Source organism: Antechinus flavipes, chromosome 6 (assembly GCF_016432865.1).
Source record: "Antechinus flavipes isolate AdamAnt ecotype Samford, QLD, Australia chromosome 6, AdamAnt_v2, whole genome shotgun sequence".
Taxonomy (NCBI): domain Eukaryota; kingdom Metazoa; phylum Chordata; class Mammalia; order Dasyuromorphia; family Dasyuridae; genus Antechinus; species Antechinus flavipes.
The window spans coordinates 237,990,080-238,009,193 of NC_067403.1; the positions used below are offsets into that span (position 1 = coordinate 237,990,080).

Consider the following 19,114-nt stretch of genomic DNA (forward strand, 5'->3'; position numbering starts at 1 on the left):
TCAGGTCCTCCTGACTTCAGGGCTGCTGTTCCACCCACTGAACCATCTAGCTGCCCCCCCACCCACTCTTTCTTTGCAAGCTTTCCCACTATCAGCTTAAGGTTGAAATAGGTACAATCTTCCACGGGGATAGGGCCAGCACAATGCAACCAAAAAGTAGTTACCACATGTTGCTTCTACCTAAATTCTGTAATAGTAAACCTGTGGCAATTAGCTATTATCCAGTTTTCTGACGATCACTGGAAATTTAGAAAAGTAATATTCCCTTTTAACTGAGTAAGTGGAGACATTTCATTTTAAAACTTACTGCCTGCTAGTCTATGTACTGCTGTAGTCCGGGGATTGTTATGAGGAAAGTGCTTTGGAAGGTCACAGATGCCGTTATAAAAATGTCAGCCATTCGGTTGCTCGCAGCAGGGGAGTGCCTGTCCTCCTGGGGCCTCTCCGAGACACAAGCGAAGGATCACTCTCCAGACACTGGATAGAGAGAAATGTGGCCCACATTGTAGAACAGAACAATCACACTGACCGTTCGATTCTGCCCTCTTGATGAAAACCACAGTTTTGTGGAGGGTTCCTTTGCCCTGAGGCAGATTGCTGCCCTGGAGTCCTTGAGAAGCTATAAATTAACATGCCTTCTGGAGATATCAAGTTGTGACTGGGGAGCTGCAGAAGCAATTTAATCTGGGAAGTTCACTTAACCCCAGGCTAAAACACTTGAGCTGTGATTCTTGGCAAAGCAGGCTTCCTTTCCTGAGGGACCGAGGATGGGTGGACAGGCTTGGATGATCTGAGGCATCTTGACTTTGAAACCATATTCTCTAGTTGCACTTTTGGCTAATGTTCTGGGTGGATTGGTTACCATGCGCTCTTTCCTACCAACTCTAAGAGTTTCTGTCTCCTCCATGGATTAGCTATGGGCACAGAACTTTGGCGTATGTAGCCAAAGTTTCTTAACTTAGATTTTAAAAAAATCTCTCAATGCTTGGGTTCGTTTTGGTTTTTTGGAGCATGAGACTGGAGTGTAGGTTGTATGATCCCTTGAAAAGGGAACTGACTTGACTATTGCTTCTCAGCCACTGTGAGGAAAGTACTTTGTAAATTTTAAGACACCATGGTAATGCGAGCTAAATAATATAATGGCACAAATTGTTTTAATTTATCATGTTCATTACTACTAATAAATGCAGCAGTTCTCTATTGAGTTCTCTGTGACTCACTTTTATAATGTCTCATGTTTGGATGGGTTGCCATGGACAGATTTATAAATGTGAGCATATAATGTATCACTGTTGTCTATATAGATTTGCAATGGATAGATAGCCCATAGAATTGGTCTATCATTACACTGATTTTGGATAAACGTTGCAAATGGGCACTGAACTGAATCTAGAATTAATTTAGAGGAAGACAGTGGGTTGGACTGCCTTTGGAAAATTGAGAACTATTTTTGATGATCTCAAGCTTCTGTCTGAAACAAGAGCTCGTTATTTAAACATAAATCCCATCTTTTAAACACAAATGTTCTTTTTAAAAAGTCTTAATGATGTTCTTTAAATGTCACTGTCATTTCCCATAACTTCCTTAAAACATATCTTCCTTTCATTCTCTGGGGCACCTTTTGAATCCTCTTACACAACAGAAATATACAACCAAACAAAACAAGGAAGGTACTGGCCATGTGGGAAACATGCCTAGAGATGATCACCTTTGTCTCGAGGTGTCAATCTGGTCACTTCTGCTTGATTATACTGTCATTCAGATAATTTTCTGGGCTTTTTCCTTTTATATTATTGTAATAATAATCATGTAGATCATTCCAATACTCTTCACTTTGTTCTAATTAACTCCTAACAAATCCGCTTGTCTTTCAAGAGTTTTATAGTTATTGTTTTTATTAGGTTTCAGTATTCTATCATACTCATATGTGCTTTGTCAAGTACTATTTTGGTGTATATGGGTCTTTCCTACATCTTTGATCTCCTTGAGAAATTAGTTGAATAGTAAAGTTTAAAGATCTATCCTCCTTTGCAGATGGAAATTCACAGATGAAGAAAAAAGAAAAGCAATATAAAATTGAGCGAATTTAGAAGGTTGTTTCAGGGATCAGCGATAGAGCAAATCATCTCCCAGTAAGCTCTGTGCTGTGAAACAACCTGGAAGTATGTTCATAGTCTGAGAACAAGTAAACTTATAGGTGAACCACATTGGCAATGGAGAGACACAGAGTGATTGTGAGCAAAGGTCAGCATGTCACCAGTGAAAAACTGCACAGGAAATGCTATGTAGTCAATTGACATTATTTAGTTGTTCTGTTAGGCACCGTGCTCAGCTCTCTCTATAAAAATATCAAGAATGAAACAATTCCCACGCACAATGACCTTACGTTTTAATGTAGTATATAGAAAAATCAATATAAAGGGCATGAATATAAATGCATACAAGGTAGTTAGATAGAAGGCAGTAGCATTTGCTGGGGGAGCAATCAGGAAATGCTTCAAGTAGAATTGATATCTGAGCTGCATCTTGATGCAAGAGAAAGGTTCTGTGAAGTCAAAGTAAGGAGGAAATACATTTAGGGCAAAGGCATGGAGATGGAGGGCAGTGCTATATACAAGAGGCTGGATTGCAGAAAATGGAGGGAGGGAGTAATGTCCACTGAGTCTGGCATGCTAGATTGAGGCTAGATTATGAAGAGCTTTTAAAGCTAAACAAAGGAGTTAATATTTTAAACTAGAGACAATACGGAATCACTGGAGTTCACTGAGCAGGGGACTGATATAGTGAGACATGAATTTAAGAAACATCCCTTTGGTAGTGTATATAGGATAGAGTAGAGTAAGGTTAGACTTGAGATGGGGAAACCCATTAGGAAAAATCTGCAATAATCTAGGTAAGTATCAAAGAACATGATGTGTAAGTGAGGAAGGAATAATATTTGATATAAGAGATGTTGTGGAGGTAGAAATGGCAGGATTGGCAGCTCATTGACTATGTGGAGGGAATGATATCAAAGTATAAATCTTAGAGACTGAAAGAAAGTGATACCTTTAGTGGGAATAGAGAAATTTGGAAGAGGGATGGTTTTGGTTTCAAAAGTGTTGAGTTTGAGTTGTCTTTGGGACATTTAGTTTGAAATGTCCAACAGGCAGTTATTGGAGAATAGATACTAAAGATCATCAGAGAGAGTGGGTCTGGATATGTGGGTCTGTAGGCCATCTACATACAGATAATAATTAAACCTCTTGGAGCTAATATGGATGGATGCTAAGTGGTTTTCAGTCACGTCTGACTCTCCCTGACCCCCATTTGGGGTTTTCTTGGCAAAGGTATTGAAGGGGTTTGCCATTTCCTTCTCCAGCTCATTTTACAGATGGGGAAATTGAGACTAAATTACTTGTCCAGGGTCACTCAGAGTGTCTGAGGCCAGATTTGAACTTAGAAAATTGAGTCTTTTTAACTCCAGGCCCAACTCTCAAATCTCCTGTGGTACCTAGTGGCTCTTAGTTGTCCCCAAGAGGGATAGAGCTTCCCACAGCTAGGGGATGTAATATGAATGATAAACAGGCAAATAAGGCTGAGAAAGAAGCAATCAGATAGCTAGGTAGAGAACCAGGAGAGTAATGTCATTAAAAACCTAGAGAAGAAAGAGTGGTCAAAAAGGGGTGGCAAGTAAGATAAGATTTGTCATTTAAGATAGCATTGGTAACTTTGGAGAAACAGTCTTGGTTAAGTGACGAGGCTATAAACTAGAGTGTAGAAGTTTTAGGAGTGAATGAGAGAGGAGAGAAAATGACTTTAACAAAATAGTGTAGGAAGCTTCTGGTAATTTTACTCAGAAAGAAAGGAGAAAGATATGGGACAGTAGCTTAAGGAAATCATAGGAAATAGTGAAGGTTTTCTTTTTCTTTTTCTTTTTTTTAAAGACTTGGGCAGATTTGGACATTTTTGAAAGTAGTAAAGGAACCAGTAGATAGGAAGAGATTGAAGATCGAAATGAGAGTGAAGAAATGATTGAAAAGGCAGTCTAAGAGATGGAATCAAGGGCACATATAGAGTGGTTGATCTTGGCAAGAGAGCTATCTCATTATTAGAAACTTGAGGGGAGGGAGAAAATAATATATTAATGGGTTTTGAGCTGAAGAGAAGGGTAGAAAAGGATGCTTGTGGCAAATGGTTTTATTTTTGTCAATAAAGCAAGAGGTGCAGTTCTCAGCTAAAAGGGTAGGAGGAAAAGAAAGTATGGAAAACTTGAAGAGAGAAGAGATTTGAAAGAGTTTCTAAGAGTAGTGAAGTAGGGAACCAATTAAGGAAGAATAAAAGATTGCTTTCCTGTAAGGAGGGCCCAGTTGAAGTTGGAGAAAATGAATTTATAGTATACCCATTCAAAGTGGCTGTATGACTTCCTTCAGCTCCATTAATCAGCATGTGAATTGGAGAGGAGGAGGCAGATGGTGGGAGTGATCCAAGACTGGGGTTTGGCAAAGAAGGAGCAATGATCAGACAAGGGAATAAAGGATTTGACATTTGGTGACAGTGTGGAATTAAATTGGCTAACTATTGAGACAAAATTTGGAAGGGAGCAAAGAAAAGTCAATGATTCAGAAAGAACTGAGGTATGGAGGGATTTGAGATCATAATGAAGACGAAGAATAGGTTTGGTGAGATAAGACCTAACAAAAAATGACATGATGGGAGACTAGGGTCTTTGATTAACGAAGGGTAACACTTGGGTAATTGCAAAATCTAAGATGCTTCTGGGGTCTTTCAAAACTTGTCTCTTTCTTTTGCAGGCAAGATGGTTCTGGGAAGCCTACTTCAAGTCAATGAAATCTATTGCTTTGGCCACCCTTCAGATCATCAATGACCGAATTTATCCATATGCTGCCATCTCGTATGAAGAGTGGAACGATCCTCCAGCTGTTGTAAGTGAATGCAGTGCAATTTCAAAAGGATTTTTGGTATTTCAGATAAATTGTAGTTTTTCAAAGAAAACAAGTTGATGGGCAAATCTTAGAAGCTTTGTTCCTGATAAGTGACCAGAACTGTTCTGAAAAGAGTTCAAAAAAGAGAAATTAATGTACGAGTTTATGAGGTTGGATACATGTGGAAGGGACCCAGAATACCACTCTATTATTTGAAGGATGAATAGGGGATTAGGACTGGATGGATGCCAAATCACCTGCATTGTGTTGGCCATTCAGAGTGGTTCTGTACACAACTTTTAGAATGGTTCTGTAAATGACTGAGAAGCATGTTTCCATGCAGGAATGCCACGCCTCCTAGTCTGAAGTCATTTCTAATCGGAAGTGTGGTACTTGGAGGCCAGGATCAGTTTTCTCTGTTTGTCCATTACTGTCCTGGGAGCAGCAGAAATTAATATATAGTCTCAATATTTCAGAGATTATCCAGTCCAGCTCCTATACAAAGCACGAATCCATCATCCAACATTTATAAAAGACTATACCTTTTTTAAAATAGTATTTCATTTTTCCAAATACATGTAAATATAGATTTTAATTTTGAGATTCTTGGTAAATGTGAGCTGCTTTTACTATTAATATGACCATCAAAGTCCAGTCTCTTGACTTGCAGTATGGAAAAGATCCTGTGTGCTTGGAGGCTATATAGTAGAACTAAAATTCTGACTAGTCCTACTGAACTAACAAGGATTTACTTTGAATAGGGGCCCTATAACAGCTCTCTTGAGTGAAGTACCAGACTAACAGTTCAGAGAGACATGAAACCAATTTAACCACATCATGATGAATTTTCATCCTCAGTAGCTCTCAAAAACTAAAGCAGATAGTAGACTTCACTGATAAAGAGAGGACTCAGGCTGATGAAATGAGAAGTATTGAAATATTGATGGCGTTTTCCAAATCCAGGTGCTTAAAGAAGAATTTCAAGGTTGAAAGATGGCAAGTCCCCTGCCACAAAAAGGTCATTCTCTGGAGACTGAATGATTATTTGTAAGGGCATTGGAAAGGGGATGTGTGCACTAGGTGACATCCTTTAAGCAGTTCAGAGGAATTGAAAGGAGATTTAGAGGAATTCAGAGAGAACAAAGTGGGGACCTTGGGCTGGTTCTGAATGGCTGACCCAGCACCCACTGATAGCCCAGCTTAGTTTGGGTAAGAAAGAAAGGAGCTTGGAGTGAAAGGAACAGTGAAGGAACTGGCTAGGAGCTGAAGGGTTATTTCTTGCAGCTGAGATTGAGTTGGTCTTGCTCTTCTCTCTCAGGCTCAAATGAAGAGAGCCCTGATTTAAAGCCCCGGCTTGTGTATTTCAGCCATCCATCAGTTAAAGCAACTGGCAAGAGGCCTAAGTAGCATAATATATTTACAGCTTTTTTTTCCTTACTTGAGAAATATTTCACCTACAGTAAGCAAGATCACCGGGAGGCCAGTCTGTAAGGGAGTATTCCCTCTAGACTACAGCTCATTTACAATATCAGACTCTTAAGGGTGGGAGTAAGTATAGACCTTAGTAAATTATGGTCTGGTCTGCTTTTCAGAGAAGTGCTGTCATGAGTTCTTCACCTTCTCTAAATTTATTCTTAGTAGGGGGAGGAATGGGCCATCTGCTTCTTTTTCAGTTTACAGTGATTAAGACCCAAGTGTGTATGCCATGATGAAGTAAGGCACTAGTTTTACATAAGTGCAGTCTGGAAATGTGATCCTCTTTCCTTGACTAAAACAGGTCAATGTCCTCTTCTTAGTTCGTGTCACATACTGCTGGAAGCCTTCTCATTCTTTCCCTTAATCAAAGCTAAGCCAGGATCACATTTGCCACCAAGTTTACTATTGATCTTACTTGAAGGGACTTGAAAAATTCAATTAAACAAATAATTATTAATTTTAGGGAACTATGTAATAGATATTTAAGGGCTAGAAGGAGGAAAAATGACATCATTTCTAGTACCAAGAAGTTCAGATCCAAGGGCCAAAATAATTGCTTTTCAAGTACTCTGGGTATAGTGAATTTTCACTTGAATTTGATGACCTCTAAAAGCAGTGGTGTCAAACTCAAATAGAAGTAGATTCTGGAAGGCCGCATGCTGACTTAGAGAACCACAAATTAACATTAACCGTGTCATGTTGTATTTTTATTTATTTTGTCAAATATTTCCCAAGTACACTTAATCCCATTTAGTCACTGGAAGTTTGTGGACCATTTGACATCTTTACAAATAGAGTACCTTCCAACTCTTAATATTCTAAGTAAATGGGAGGGATATCATAGGAGCACAGAATGTAAAGCCAAGACCAGTCTTATAGCAGCCTGTCCCCAAAAAGAGTGCAAGGGAGGTTTGAGGGCTCATAGTGATGGATTCTTGTTTCCTGACTGCCTGCTTTAAGCAGCTTTCTCTCTATTTAGAGAATGCTAGTATTTACTGTAGACCTCTGAACTAGCATATAATGGGCTTAGAAGTAAGTTAGAAATAGAATAGGTGCTGGATCGTGTCAGAGACTGAGTGCTGGGCTTGGAAGCAGGAAGACATGTCTTTATGAGTTCAAATCTGGCCTCTGACCCTGGGCATGTCATTTAGGCCATTTGGGCCTCAGTTTCTCATCTGTAAAATAAACTGGAGAAGAAAATAGCAAAATATTCTAGTATCTTTTTCAAGAAAACTCCACAATGGGGTCTCGAAGGTTGGACAAGACTGAAGCGCCTCCATAGCAACCACAGCAGGCATTGAATACGCTGTGCTTAAACTGGAGCCGCTTCTGCTACATGTGCCTGCAACCCAGGGTTTCCTCTGGGGCAATGCCAGAGAGCGGTCCTTACTTGTTAAGATAATGGCTGGGTCCTGCAGCTTAAAATGTTATTCATCTACAGATGCTCACCAGTTATACCTAACTGGGAGTCCTAAGAGGACCACTTTTGATCCATGGCCCATTACGCTGGAGTCTTTGACAACTCAGCCTCCTTTTTTCCCTTCTAGGTACTTTTCTGGTACTTAAGCCGTCTTGGAACCTTGCTTAGTTTGTTCATCCTCTTCATCCTACTGCTTAGATTTAGGAAATAAAGTCATGGCATTTAGACAGATTAATGTTGTTTTTAGACGGATCTGAATATTTATAACAACCACCATTTTTTATGTAAGGAACAGAAGTTGATTAAAAACTCAGCCAACTTTACAAGTTTACCGTTTCTTTCCTGCTTCCTTGTCCAGGTCACTTATGAGATATGGATAAGACTATATAATGAGATTGTTTTTTGGTCAAGAGAAGACCAGTAATTTCATTAGTATAGCAAATTCCTGGGGAGGAAATTCTATCTACTATTGCACATCAGAAACTCTTGAAGAGCTTATCCTTCTAGAGAGTTGCTTGGGAGTGTTGAGATGTTAAATGATTGCTCAAGGACACACAGGGTTGTGGCTAGAACTCAGGTCTTCTTGATTTCAAGGCCGGGTTTCTATTATGCCGTACTACCTCTGAACAGTAACAACAAAAATAATAATACAAATATCCCTTTGCTGTAAATATGTTAGTGTCAGTGATACCTACCATTACCACAGGCAAACCATGAGAACACTAAAATCTCCTGAAGATATAAATACTTTTATTATGAGGTAATACTATATCATAAAAAAATTGGAAACAGATATCACCAGTTAGGAGAAACGGCTTCATTTTGCTTTTTCCTCCCAGTATTATTCTTAGTTTCAAAACATACTTCAATGTATTATTCACTAATGTTGGGCAATCATAAAAGAGTAAGTTCATCCTTAGACCCAGATTAGATGAAATAAGAGATAAAACTGAAAAGTTACTGAAATCTGGAGGGGAAAAAAGTTGAATTTCCGAGTTCAATGAAAATATTCACTTAGTGTAGACTGCAGAAATTACATTTAACAATGAAATAAATGAAGAAAACAGGAATAGTTTCAGGTAATTTTGAAAAGGAGATGAGTATAGATAGAGTGGAATTTCCAAAGGCCTTTTTTGAGTTTGATAGTTTGAGTCTTAGCAACAGGACAAATTATACCAAAGCAGAGTCATTCAGAAAAAATGATGTCTTCCCTAACCATAATGAACAATACATTCGCCTCGAGTATTTGAAAGAAAAAAATTGTTTCAGAATCTGCACAACAGTATTGTTGCCAGGTAAAGACCATAGGAGGAAAGGTAGAACCACCAAGGGGTCTGCACAAGAACGGACATCATACACTACCTGGCAGAAGCAGATTGAAAGAATATTGAAGATCTGTGGAAAGGCATTGGAAGATTGTAAAATAAAGCATATTGGAAATTTGAGTTCCCTTTAATCAGTCATTGGAAAGAAAAGTTAAAAGGTTAAGATGATTCAAAGATTCCAAGCTTTGCAACAAACAAGGGAAACATTGCGACATCAATCACAAAACTTGACTACAGGGGCTTGAGAAATAAGGAATCTGGAACAAGACAGAAAGAAGGAGGGTGTGAGAAGTGTTCATTTCTATGAATCCAGGAAACCCAACCCAATGAAAAGGCAGATTGGATCAAACAAGCTTGCATGTCACTCATATGGTGAACAACAGAATGGTTGCAGCAAAAGAGTTTACTGATATTTTTGCCTCTTCAAAATTGCAGTAGGATGAACTAAGCTCCAAAATTGGTATCTTGAAAACTTTACAGTGACTCAAGGATTATTAGCAATCTATTTTCCCAAGCTTGTCTTCCTCATGCCATCTTCTCCTAACAGGAGCCATCACTTATCTGTTTCACCACATGATGAGAAGGTTAAGGATCCCATCACATCTAGACCAATAGTTTGTTTTTTTGTTTGTTTGTTTGTTTTTTGTAGAAGGCATTCACAGCATCAACATCAAGCACTTTGGAAAATAATCTATTGTCTGTAAAGCAAAAAAGGTGCGCCCCAAAGTCCTGAGGGTGGAATAGAAAGAGAACCTTCCTATTGTATCACTAATTATTGAACAGTCTGTTTGAAAGTATCATGACATGGCTGCTGCCTCTGTGGGACTCCTTTCTGGAATCCTGGTCTACTTACATTCTGCAAATGAGGAAACAACCCCATGTAGAGAGAGATCTCTGGAGTATTTGATGTCCACAAAGAAAACTGTTCTCCATTTAGAACATGCCACTAACAAAATGTCATAAACAATTCATAAGAAATTTATATTTCAGGAAGAGAGTTTAATCCCATTATGGTTCTGCCAAGTCTTAAATCCTTTATCATATCTCCTAATTAGAATGAAATATAGCTTCCAGATTAAGGAAGGAGTTGAACCAAAGCTTCTAATTAGCCACTTGGTTTGTATGGATGACATCAAGCTTTACGACTCCACTGAAAAGCAAATTAAAGAACTTCATTTTGTAGAGTCTTTCTCCAAGAACATCAGAATATCCTTTGGACTTGATAAATATAAAATTATTATTTAGTCATTAAGTTTTTATTAAGTACTTACTCTGCATCAGACACTGTTCTGAATGCTGAAGAAAACAAACGAACAAAATAACCAAAGACAGTCTCTGACCTGAGGATGGTTAGATCAGGTAAAGATTTTTAAAGGAAGAGTAGCAGGATAGCTGTTTTTAATCTGAGCGCCTTTGAAAAAGATCAGAAGAATGAAAGGATAACCAACAACAAAAATCCTTTCAAAGTCCCATCCGGTCCATTTTTTTTTTTTTTTGGAAGGAGATACTTTATCAATTTATCAATCGTGGGAGTATTGGCTAAGGTTATTATGGAGGACACTCTCTATGCCCAAAGGCCATTATGGTAGCTCAGAACAAATCAGAAATGTGGGCCTCCCATTTACTTAAAATGCTTAGGTGCAGTGACACTGACCACTCATGGGGCAGACCATGAGTGTACATGACATAGAGGACATGTCCGAGTATTTTTATTATCTGCTCGTACCATATCATTACATCATGAAATTGATAACAGATCCCATCAACAATAGGCCATAGTTTCATACTGGTTTTTGTCAATCATAAATGGAGCTTTAAGTTATACAACAATGTACCATAGATTATTTTCGGCAGCTAGGTTGCATCGTGTCTAGAGAATTGTTCTTAGAGTCAGGAAGACCTGACTTGAAATCTTGCCTCAACAGTTCTTGGTTTTGTGACCCTTAGCAAATCACTTAAGTCCTATTAGCATCAGTTTACTTATCTATAAAATGGGAATAATTCTAGTACCTTCTTCACTGCATTGGGGGAATCAAATGATATTATACATTTAAAAGCATTTTGAAAACCTTAAAGTATTATGTGATTGCTACTATAGTCAATGAAGGGCAATCATAAGAAATTCTGTCATTCCTAAATTCAGATTAAATGAAATGAGGGCTAGAATTGAGGAATTATTTAAATCTGAAAGAAAAGCTGAAGAACCTGAAGAAATTGAAAATCAATACTTAAAAGAACTTTGGAAGTGTTACTCAATGAAAACTGTGGCAAAAATAGTATTGTCTCAATTTTGAAAAGGATATGGGCATACTTAAAATTTGTAGAACTGTGTTTTTCTTTTGAGTTTGACATCACAAGTCCAATTAATAGATCATTTATATCAGGATAGAATAATTCCAGAAAGTTTTTATCTGCTATAAATGTCATAAGCAATTGCATTTTCTCTTGCTAGTTGACATAAGTAGTAGAGAAGCTTCTTAGGACCGGGACAAAATACCTGTTCCAGTTGTGCCATGGTTAGCAGCACAGGAGGAATGGCGGAGTTACCAGTAATCTGAAGGACAGGTATTAGATACCACCATCACAAAATGAAGTTGAGATACTAATGAAGAGCTACAGAAAGAAACTGAAAAGTTATCTGTCCAATGTACATAATAGTAACCTTGAATACTTGATTAAAGGAGATATTAAAACCCAGATTAGAATCTGGAAAGCAAACAGTTATCAGAAATTCTTGATGCCTTTAGCAGTTGAAAGTGACAACTGGAAGATTAATAAGTTGACATAAGGTATCATAGTAGCACAAAGAGCAATTGTATGTCATCAGTCAGACATGATATGAGGGAGGCTTGAGAAGCAAAGGAATTAGAAGTGAGCATCCCCAGAGGAGAACGTGGGTCATCAGGGTGGATGAAAGAAACCCTGACCCAGTGCAAGTCCAAGTTGGATCAAATGTGAAATAAAGCTTGCATATTGTTATAAAGATGAACAATAAAACAATTTCTGTCTTTTCTGCAAAACTGGCTATGTGGTGAATGAGTACTTGAGCCATGATTGTTTTCTTAGACATTTGATAGCAACATGTGAATTTTGAGATTCTTCTCTGATGCAATTTTCCCTCTTTCTTAAGAAAAAGCATCATGTGTTTATGAAAATACCAATGACTCCTCCAAATATAGGCCAATTAGGTATTTATGTAATTAATACAAAATTTTCATAGCTTATATGATGAAAAAACCTATTAATACTCACAAGAAAACAACACATTAGATCTGCAGCTAAAAGATTGTCTCCAATGTCCTAAGGGTGTAGAAAGCATTCCCAATTCAGTGGTTTTTTAACAAGCCACCCCAAAGTGCTATAGTGCTTACAATCCATTATTGATTATCAGAAAGCTTTCATCTAAGTTCTATATTCATTCTTTATTTATTGGAAATATATATAATAGGCCAAGCATTGTGAGAGTGCTGAAATATCTAATGCCTACGTGGAATATCTTTTTTTGGGGGTGGAGGGGGAACATGGCACCAGTACAAAAATGTCACAAAAATCAGAATTAAACATGGCATTTTCTAGGGAAATATTTTAAACCTGCTAAGGTTCTGCCTAGTCTTAAACAAGCCATTGTCATTCCTGTATATATTGGAGCATGACTTTCAAACCAGAGAAATCAAATCACCATCAAATCAAAATATCAAATCAGTTATTTAATACTCATGACATCAAATTTCAAAGCTCCACTAGAACAGGAAGGAAAAGGAAAGGGGGAGTTAGGCAGCTATTTTATCTTATGGAAATTTTCTCCAACAATATCCGTATGTCGTTTGGACTTGTGTGACAAGAAAGGATAGATGACGTAAGATTTTAGTTTGGATTTGCTGGGCAAATTGAACTTGGGAATGAAAGTAATACTTTGATCTTTTCTAGACAAGACATATCCAAACGTAAGGATATTAAGGTAACTGAACCTACATAAATTAAAAGAGGGAAGCTAGGTGACACTGCATAGAGCGCCAAGCCTAGAGTCAGGAAGATTTAGATTCCCGAGTTCAAATTTGATTTCTGAAACTTATTAGCTGGGTTGTCCTAGATAAGTCACTTCACCCTATTTGCCTCAATCTTCTCATCTATGAAATGAACTGGGGAAGGAAATGGCAGGTCACTCCAGTATCCTTGCCTAGAAAACCCCACTGGGGTCAGACTTGACTGAAAAATGACTGAACAGGAACAAATACTAAGAGATTGAGTGGCATCCTGAAGTCAAAGCCTAATAGGACAAACACCTTTGGAGCAATCCATATCTTTGCAATCTAAGTCTTACCATACTTTTGGCACAGGCAAATGGATGGCAATAGGTCTTGACAGGTATTTTAAAGCAAACGCTCCAATGAATAAGTCATGGTAGCTATAGATTTCAGGGTTTGCCATACTGTTTTACCTCAATGACTATTGCTATTAATAAGTTTATCGTTTTCAAGATAGAAAAGAACTTGTTTGTCATTTTATCTGGCTTCTGCATTTTAGAGATGAAAAACCCCCTTAAGACCTGGAGGGTAATTTGCCCAAATCGCACAGGGATTTGTCCCCATGTTTTCTAACTCAGTCTCCATCCCTCTTCCCAGGGCACCACACGGCCTCTGTCTTTTCTGGGTTGGCTAGAGAGCAGTTGAAAGAGTGGAAGACTTGGCACATTTTTGAATCTTGGCTTTGCTGTTAAAAAGCTATATGATCTTGGGCCTGTTTTTTTAAGCCTCTCAGCCTTAGATTTTTTTTTATTTTATTTTTTATAAAATGGATAAAGTAATACTTGTGCTACCTATATCCCAGGGGTCTGTAAGAAAAGCACTCCATAAATTGTAAACATCTATAATAGTTGTAATGATTATTTTTTCAAGTAGACTCATGAGATCGTGGCAAGAACACTATTTGACTGTGAACCTGGAGTCTTAGGTTCTAGGCCTGACTCTGCTACTTTCCTGTTGTGTTTCTCTGAGCAAATAACTTTAGTTTCTGAGAGCTCAGATTCCCTGTTTTCCATGTGAGGAGCTTGGACATGATGATATGCAAAGGTTCTCTCTACCTCTAAAATCCCAAAGATTCTATTTAAGTCAGTGATGGTAAAGGCTCTTAGGTCCAACCTCCAAAACATTTTGACTTAATTGGTCACGACTGCCTTGGTGTTTCAAGTGTATGTGCTTGAAACTGGTTTAATCGTTGCCAAGAGAGGCAATTTTCATTGAGCTGTAAACTCTTCATCTACACTAGAGCTGACTTCTACCTTCCAGTTGGACTGCCAGTAAACATTCCCAAGGAAGAGAAAGGGCCTCCTTTGTCAAACTGAAAGAGCATTTCATACATGGTATACTTAAATGAACTCATAAATTTATTTTATCTCTCCTGTGAGATACAGTATCATAAACCTGTGCTCATATTCCTGAAAACCTTACTTCTGGTGGGATTAAGAACAGGCTTGTCTGCTTTGTTCAAATTGGACATTAACTTATCCAGTAAAACTTTATTATTTTAAGGTTTACTTTAACACTCGTAGGTTAGGCCTAATTTTGTGTGTGTGTGTGTGTGTGTGTGTGTGTGAAAATTGTTTTCAGAAAGTACAGAAAATATATCCTTTTATTATGAATCAGCTATTCTCTTAAGAGATATCAAGTGATCACTGATCAATCCAATGCTGTGATATTTTCCCCTCCAATTTGTTATATTCACTCATTTTATTGGCTAGATTATATCTTTAAAAAAAAAAAACCTCTTTCAGTCTGGCTGGCAGAGATTGGTTTAGTTTCATTTATTACTTGTAGTCTGAGATAACTTGGATTATTAAAAGCATCAGCATTTGGAGTCGTCATTTTCCTCGTTCCAAGAACTTTTGGGTTTTTCTTTTGCACGGAGCCGTCTAATTGGCTTCTCTCCATCCCTTGGATGGAAGCTGCAGCCAGCCACAGGCTCCTTCAAACTGCTGGCTAAGCTTCATCCTGGAGCGAGAGGATAAAATGTCAACTTTCCCGCTACTACCTGAAAATAAATCAGTATCTGCTCTTTCTGGCAGTGGCAGCTTTGCAGAGAGAGGTAAGGAGGGTTGGGCATTTAAACAGACCTTACCCTAGGTGCTATGTGAAGACATGAAAGACAAAAGAATGGGTTGCACCCAAATTTTCGCAGCAGCTTTCCGTCTCATATAGACTGATTTAAATGACAGCTAGAAACTCTAGCTCTGTAAGGTTTAATTCTAGCTATATTACTTGCCTCCACTTCCTCATCCACTTTCAGGGCAGGTGAAAAATACAATAGTTCACATTTATCACATTGGTCTGAATATAAATTTCTCCCCCCTTCAAATATATTCCATTCACATATTAAGACTCATTTAACAGGTGAAGAAACTGAGATACATAAAGAAAGGAAGTGATTTATTCAGTTTTATAGGTGGCGAGTGGAGATTTCAGCCCGAGAGTCACGTCTGACTCTTCCTATTTTGTCATGCTGCCATAAGTGCTGGCGGGTTCTTCACATTCACATAAATGTATCGGTTCTGAAAGGTTAAGGGAATCTGCCTTTCTTTTCTTCCGTCCTCGGCGTCTCCTCTGGCCAGTGAGGTTTGGCCTTTTCTGCTAGGGAAGTTGACTTCGGGGTATCGAGCAGTAGACTTGTCGTAAGAATCGGGGTTTCTTCCCAGATCGTCCATCGTCTAACTTTTGAATTCCAGCTGAATTCCACCAAGGAAAATATAGCCAATAATGAATAGACTTCGGAGACTTCAGCTCCCATGGTTTCCATTCCCTTGTTGCTCCCAAGAGAGTACCTTTGAAAACAACTTTAAGACTCTATAATTCTAGCTTTTCAAGTCAGCATATAGTAAGCAGCTTGCTGTGTTACGGTGAGCTGGGGCCATTGAAGTTTAATAGGGAAGGAAACGTGGGTTGCATTACCGATTGTCCTGCTCCCAGACTCCCAGTGACCATTAGTCGTAAATATCATCTCACCATTTTGGAGAAGGACATCCCCCTCATTCTCTTCAATAATATTATGCTAATGCTTAACCCTTCCTTGGCCCAGTTCACTTCAAAGTTCTTGATCTGCGTTCATTGAGGGTGAGCGGCAGAACCTGGAGAAGAGATGGGAGGGTTAACTCCTTTGGTTTTGCCCTTTGACCATTCCAGGATGGGAAGCATGATGAAATACTTTCTCAAAGTCTTTGGTGGAAACACATCATGCATAATTGGAGCAAAATAGAATAAATCAAAGCTTTTTTTTGAGTCTAGTAATTCGTAATTGAAACCACATTGAGGTTGGAATTGATATTTTAAAATGACCAAGAAAATTCTCCTCTCCATCAAGGTAAAAATAGGTAGAGCTGTGCAATTCCAGGAGCCATTCAGCCTCTGGGCTATAGGAAGTAGCTTCTGTCTACTCTTGTACCCCTCTCTTCCATGACTTTTCATTTTTCTTGAGTGTTCCTACTTAACATTGAATGTGTTCTTACTCAAATATCTAGTGGGTTGGTATTGCCTATTTTGAGACAAACTTACACACTGGGACATAAAATTCCCCTGTGTAGGTGTGAGTTATGGGGGTTAAGACTCTGAATCACCCTGGATTTCAGCTTTGTTTCCTCAAAGCCTGTCTGATGGTATTTGGTTTGGTTTATTTTTGGAATAAAAAAGACTTTTAAAAGTTCGTCAGATCTGTGTGCCTAACCTCAAATTAGACTTATTCTTTAGAAATTCTAAACAAATAACAGTCATAGCTTTGAGTATTTTCAGTAAAGGCTGTTTTTTATTTTGTTTGTTTTTACCATATTGAGCAGCTTTCCCTTTTCATACTTTAGTCCCTCTGGCTAGAATGTTTGTATTAGGCCCATCCTAGAACTAACTTTACTATCTCAAGTTTCTAACCTTTCTTAGAAAATAGGTAGAATCATCATGAGCATCAGGACAGATTTGCTTGCCAGTGGTTTAGGAGTGCCGCAAGCCAGCCTGCCGCTTCTTAGAGAAGATGGCAACTTTGGAAGGGTCCTGGTCTGGCTCAGTGGCAGCCTCCTGGCTTCCAGAGCTGACCCTGCAGACCTCGCTGGGTACTGCGGCCTGGCCAAGCTGGCAAGCTGAGGCAGCTGTTCCAAACAGGCTTTAGGTTTACAACTGGCTATTATGGATCAGGGACAAATGATAGCAATCTATCAGTCCTGGCTCCTGAAATGGATACTTGCTGTAAGAGCGGCAAGTGCTGTGTGTGTGCATGTAGGGAGATGGGGAACACGCAACAGGGGCACGGGCTTGCTTTTTCTGTAGCTAAATGTCAGCATTTTGTCAGAGTAACAGATAAGCTGTCTTCTGGTATCTCTTTTCCATCTTTGAATGAGCAGGTTTAGCAGGGCTTTCTCTCTGCACACGTCCCAAGACAGAAGTGCAACAAATGGCCTTCCTCTCGTTTGGTTTCTTCCATCGCTGGGAGCCCAGCTTCCCGATTTCATGCCCTGCTTGCTGTAATGGGGATTTAATCAGGCTGAGTTAATTGCCAGCATTGTTTGCCTTTTCTCTGGCAAGAGTCAGAGTCTTGAGTAAATTATGGACGTTTAAATTTGCCCGATTTCCTGCAGAAAGTGGGGTCAGGAGGTCTCTGACTATAGACACTCTCTTCAATCAGTCAGCAGGGGGTTAGTTCTTAATGGCACTTCAGGGGTGAATAAATGCCCTTTTTCAAACATCCCTATCCAATGAGATTCTTTTTGTTGCTTCTGAGGGTAGAGAGGTGAAGTTTGCTTGGCTGAATAGGCCAGCCCCTGTACAAGGCGATGTAGACTTTTGCTCAGGCGTTCATATTGAAGACTGACATATACTAGTGTTAAGGGCTGCCTTTCTCCTCGTCATCATCTGTCCAAGGGCAGATAGGTTTTGAAGAAGAAGTATTAAAAAACCCAATTTGGATCAGCAGCATTTGTAGCTGAATTTTGAGAATGGAATGAAAAGAGAGCCACCTTAATGTTTTTGGTCTTAAGAGTAAATTTATACTAATTAAAAAGCAGTAATACAAGGGTCCATGATTTCACTGGTAGTGGGTGTTAATTCCATAAATATAGATTACAATCTCTCCATTCTTTGGTTTTCATGAGTTGAAAAATTTGTCACCCATTAACCAGCCTTCTGATGGGGAGTCTCTCCGAAATTCACTAGGTCAGTCCTTCAACAATATAGTGGAAGAGCAGAATGAATCCCATTTGAACTAGCTGCCAGTTTTATTCTTCAGTTGTAACAATCATGACCAACTTTTTAATGATCCCATCTGAGGTTTTCTTGGCAGAGATACTGAGGTAGTTTTCCATTTCCTTTTCCAAGTTGCCAAAATGATGACCATCAATATATTAGAAGGCAAGAGGAATATATATTGGGCAACTAGGTGATACAGTGGATAGAATCCCAGCCTGGAGTGAGAAGGACCTGAATTCAAATCCAGCCTCAGACTGTGTGACCCTGGGCAAGACACTTAACCATATTTGCCTCTGTTTTCTCATCTGTAAAATGAGTAGAGAAAGAAATGGTAAAGTGCTCCGGTATCTTTGTGAAGAAAACCCCAGATGGAGGTCCTACTATTCAACCAAATGACGAGAAAAAAGAGTGCATATTCTGTAGCAACGCAAGAGATGCCTACTTATAGAAAAACTAGACATGAATAAGTGAACAAACTTGAATACAATTCAGCAAACATTCATCAGGTGCCTACTGTGGATGAGTTTTGTCAGGTGCTAGAAAGAGAAAGATTCAATGTGGAACTGTGTTCAGGACTCTTCTAGTTGAACAGGAAAAAAAAATGTATATACACACACAAACATATTGGTGATAGGAGAGAGTATGACAAGTGCAAAGGGGAGGTCCAGGCAAAGAGAGTGAGAAAGAAAAGTACAAGAAGAAATTTGAGGAGGGATAGATCATTTTAAACTGTGGAGTGGTCAAAGAAGACTT

At 38.8% G+C, this 19,114-nt stretch overlaps 1 protein-coding gene across 1 annotated transcript in view; it reads left to right on the forward strand.

The window, feature by feature from the left end:
- The window catches only part of EXT2 (exostosin glycosyltransferase 2), a 164,865-nt gene that overhangs the window by 81,893 nt on the left and 63,858 nt on the right, over nucleotides 1-19,114 (forward strand). The window contains exon 8 of the mRNA XM_051966637.1: nucleotides 4,794-4,925. Within this exon, the coding sequence (XP_051822597.1) occupies nucleotides 4,794-4,925 (132 nt within the window). The remainder of the gene's footprint in view (nucleotides 1-4,793; nucleotides 4,926-19,114) is intronic.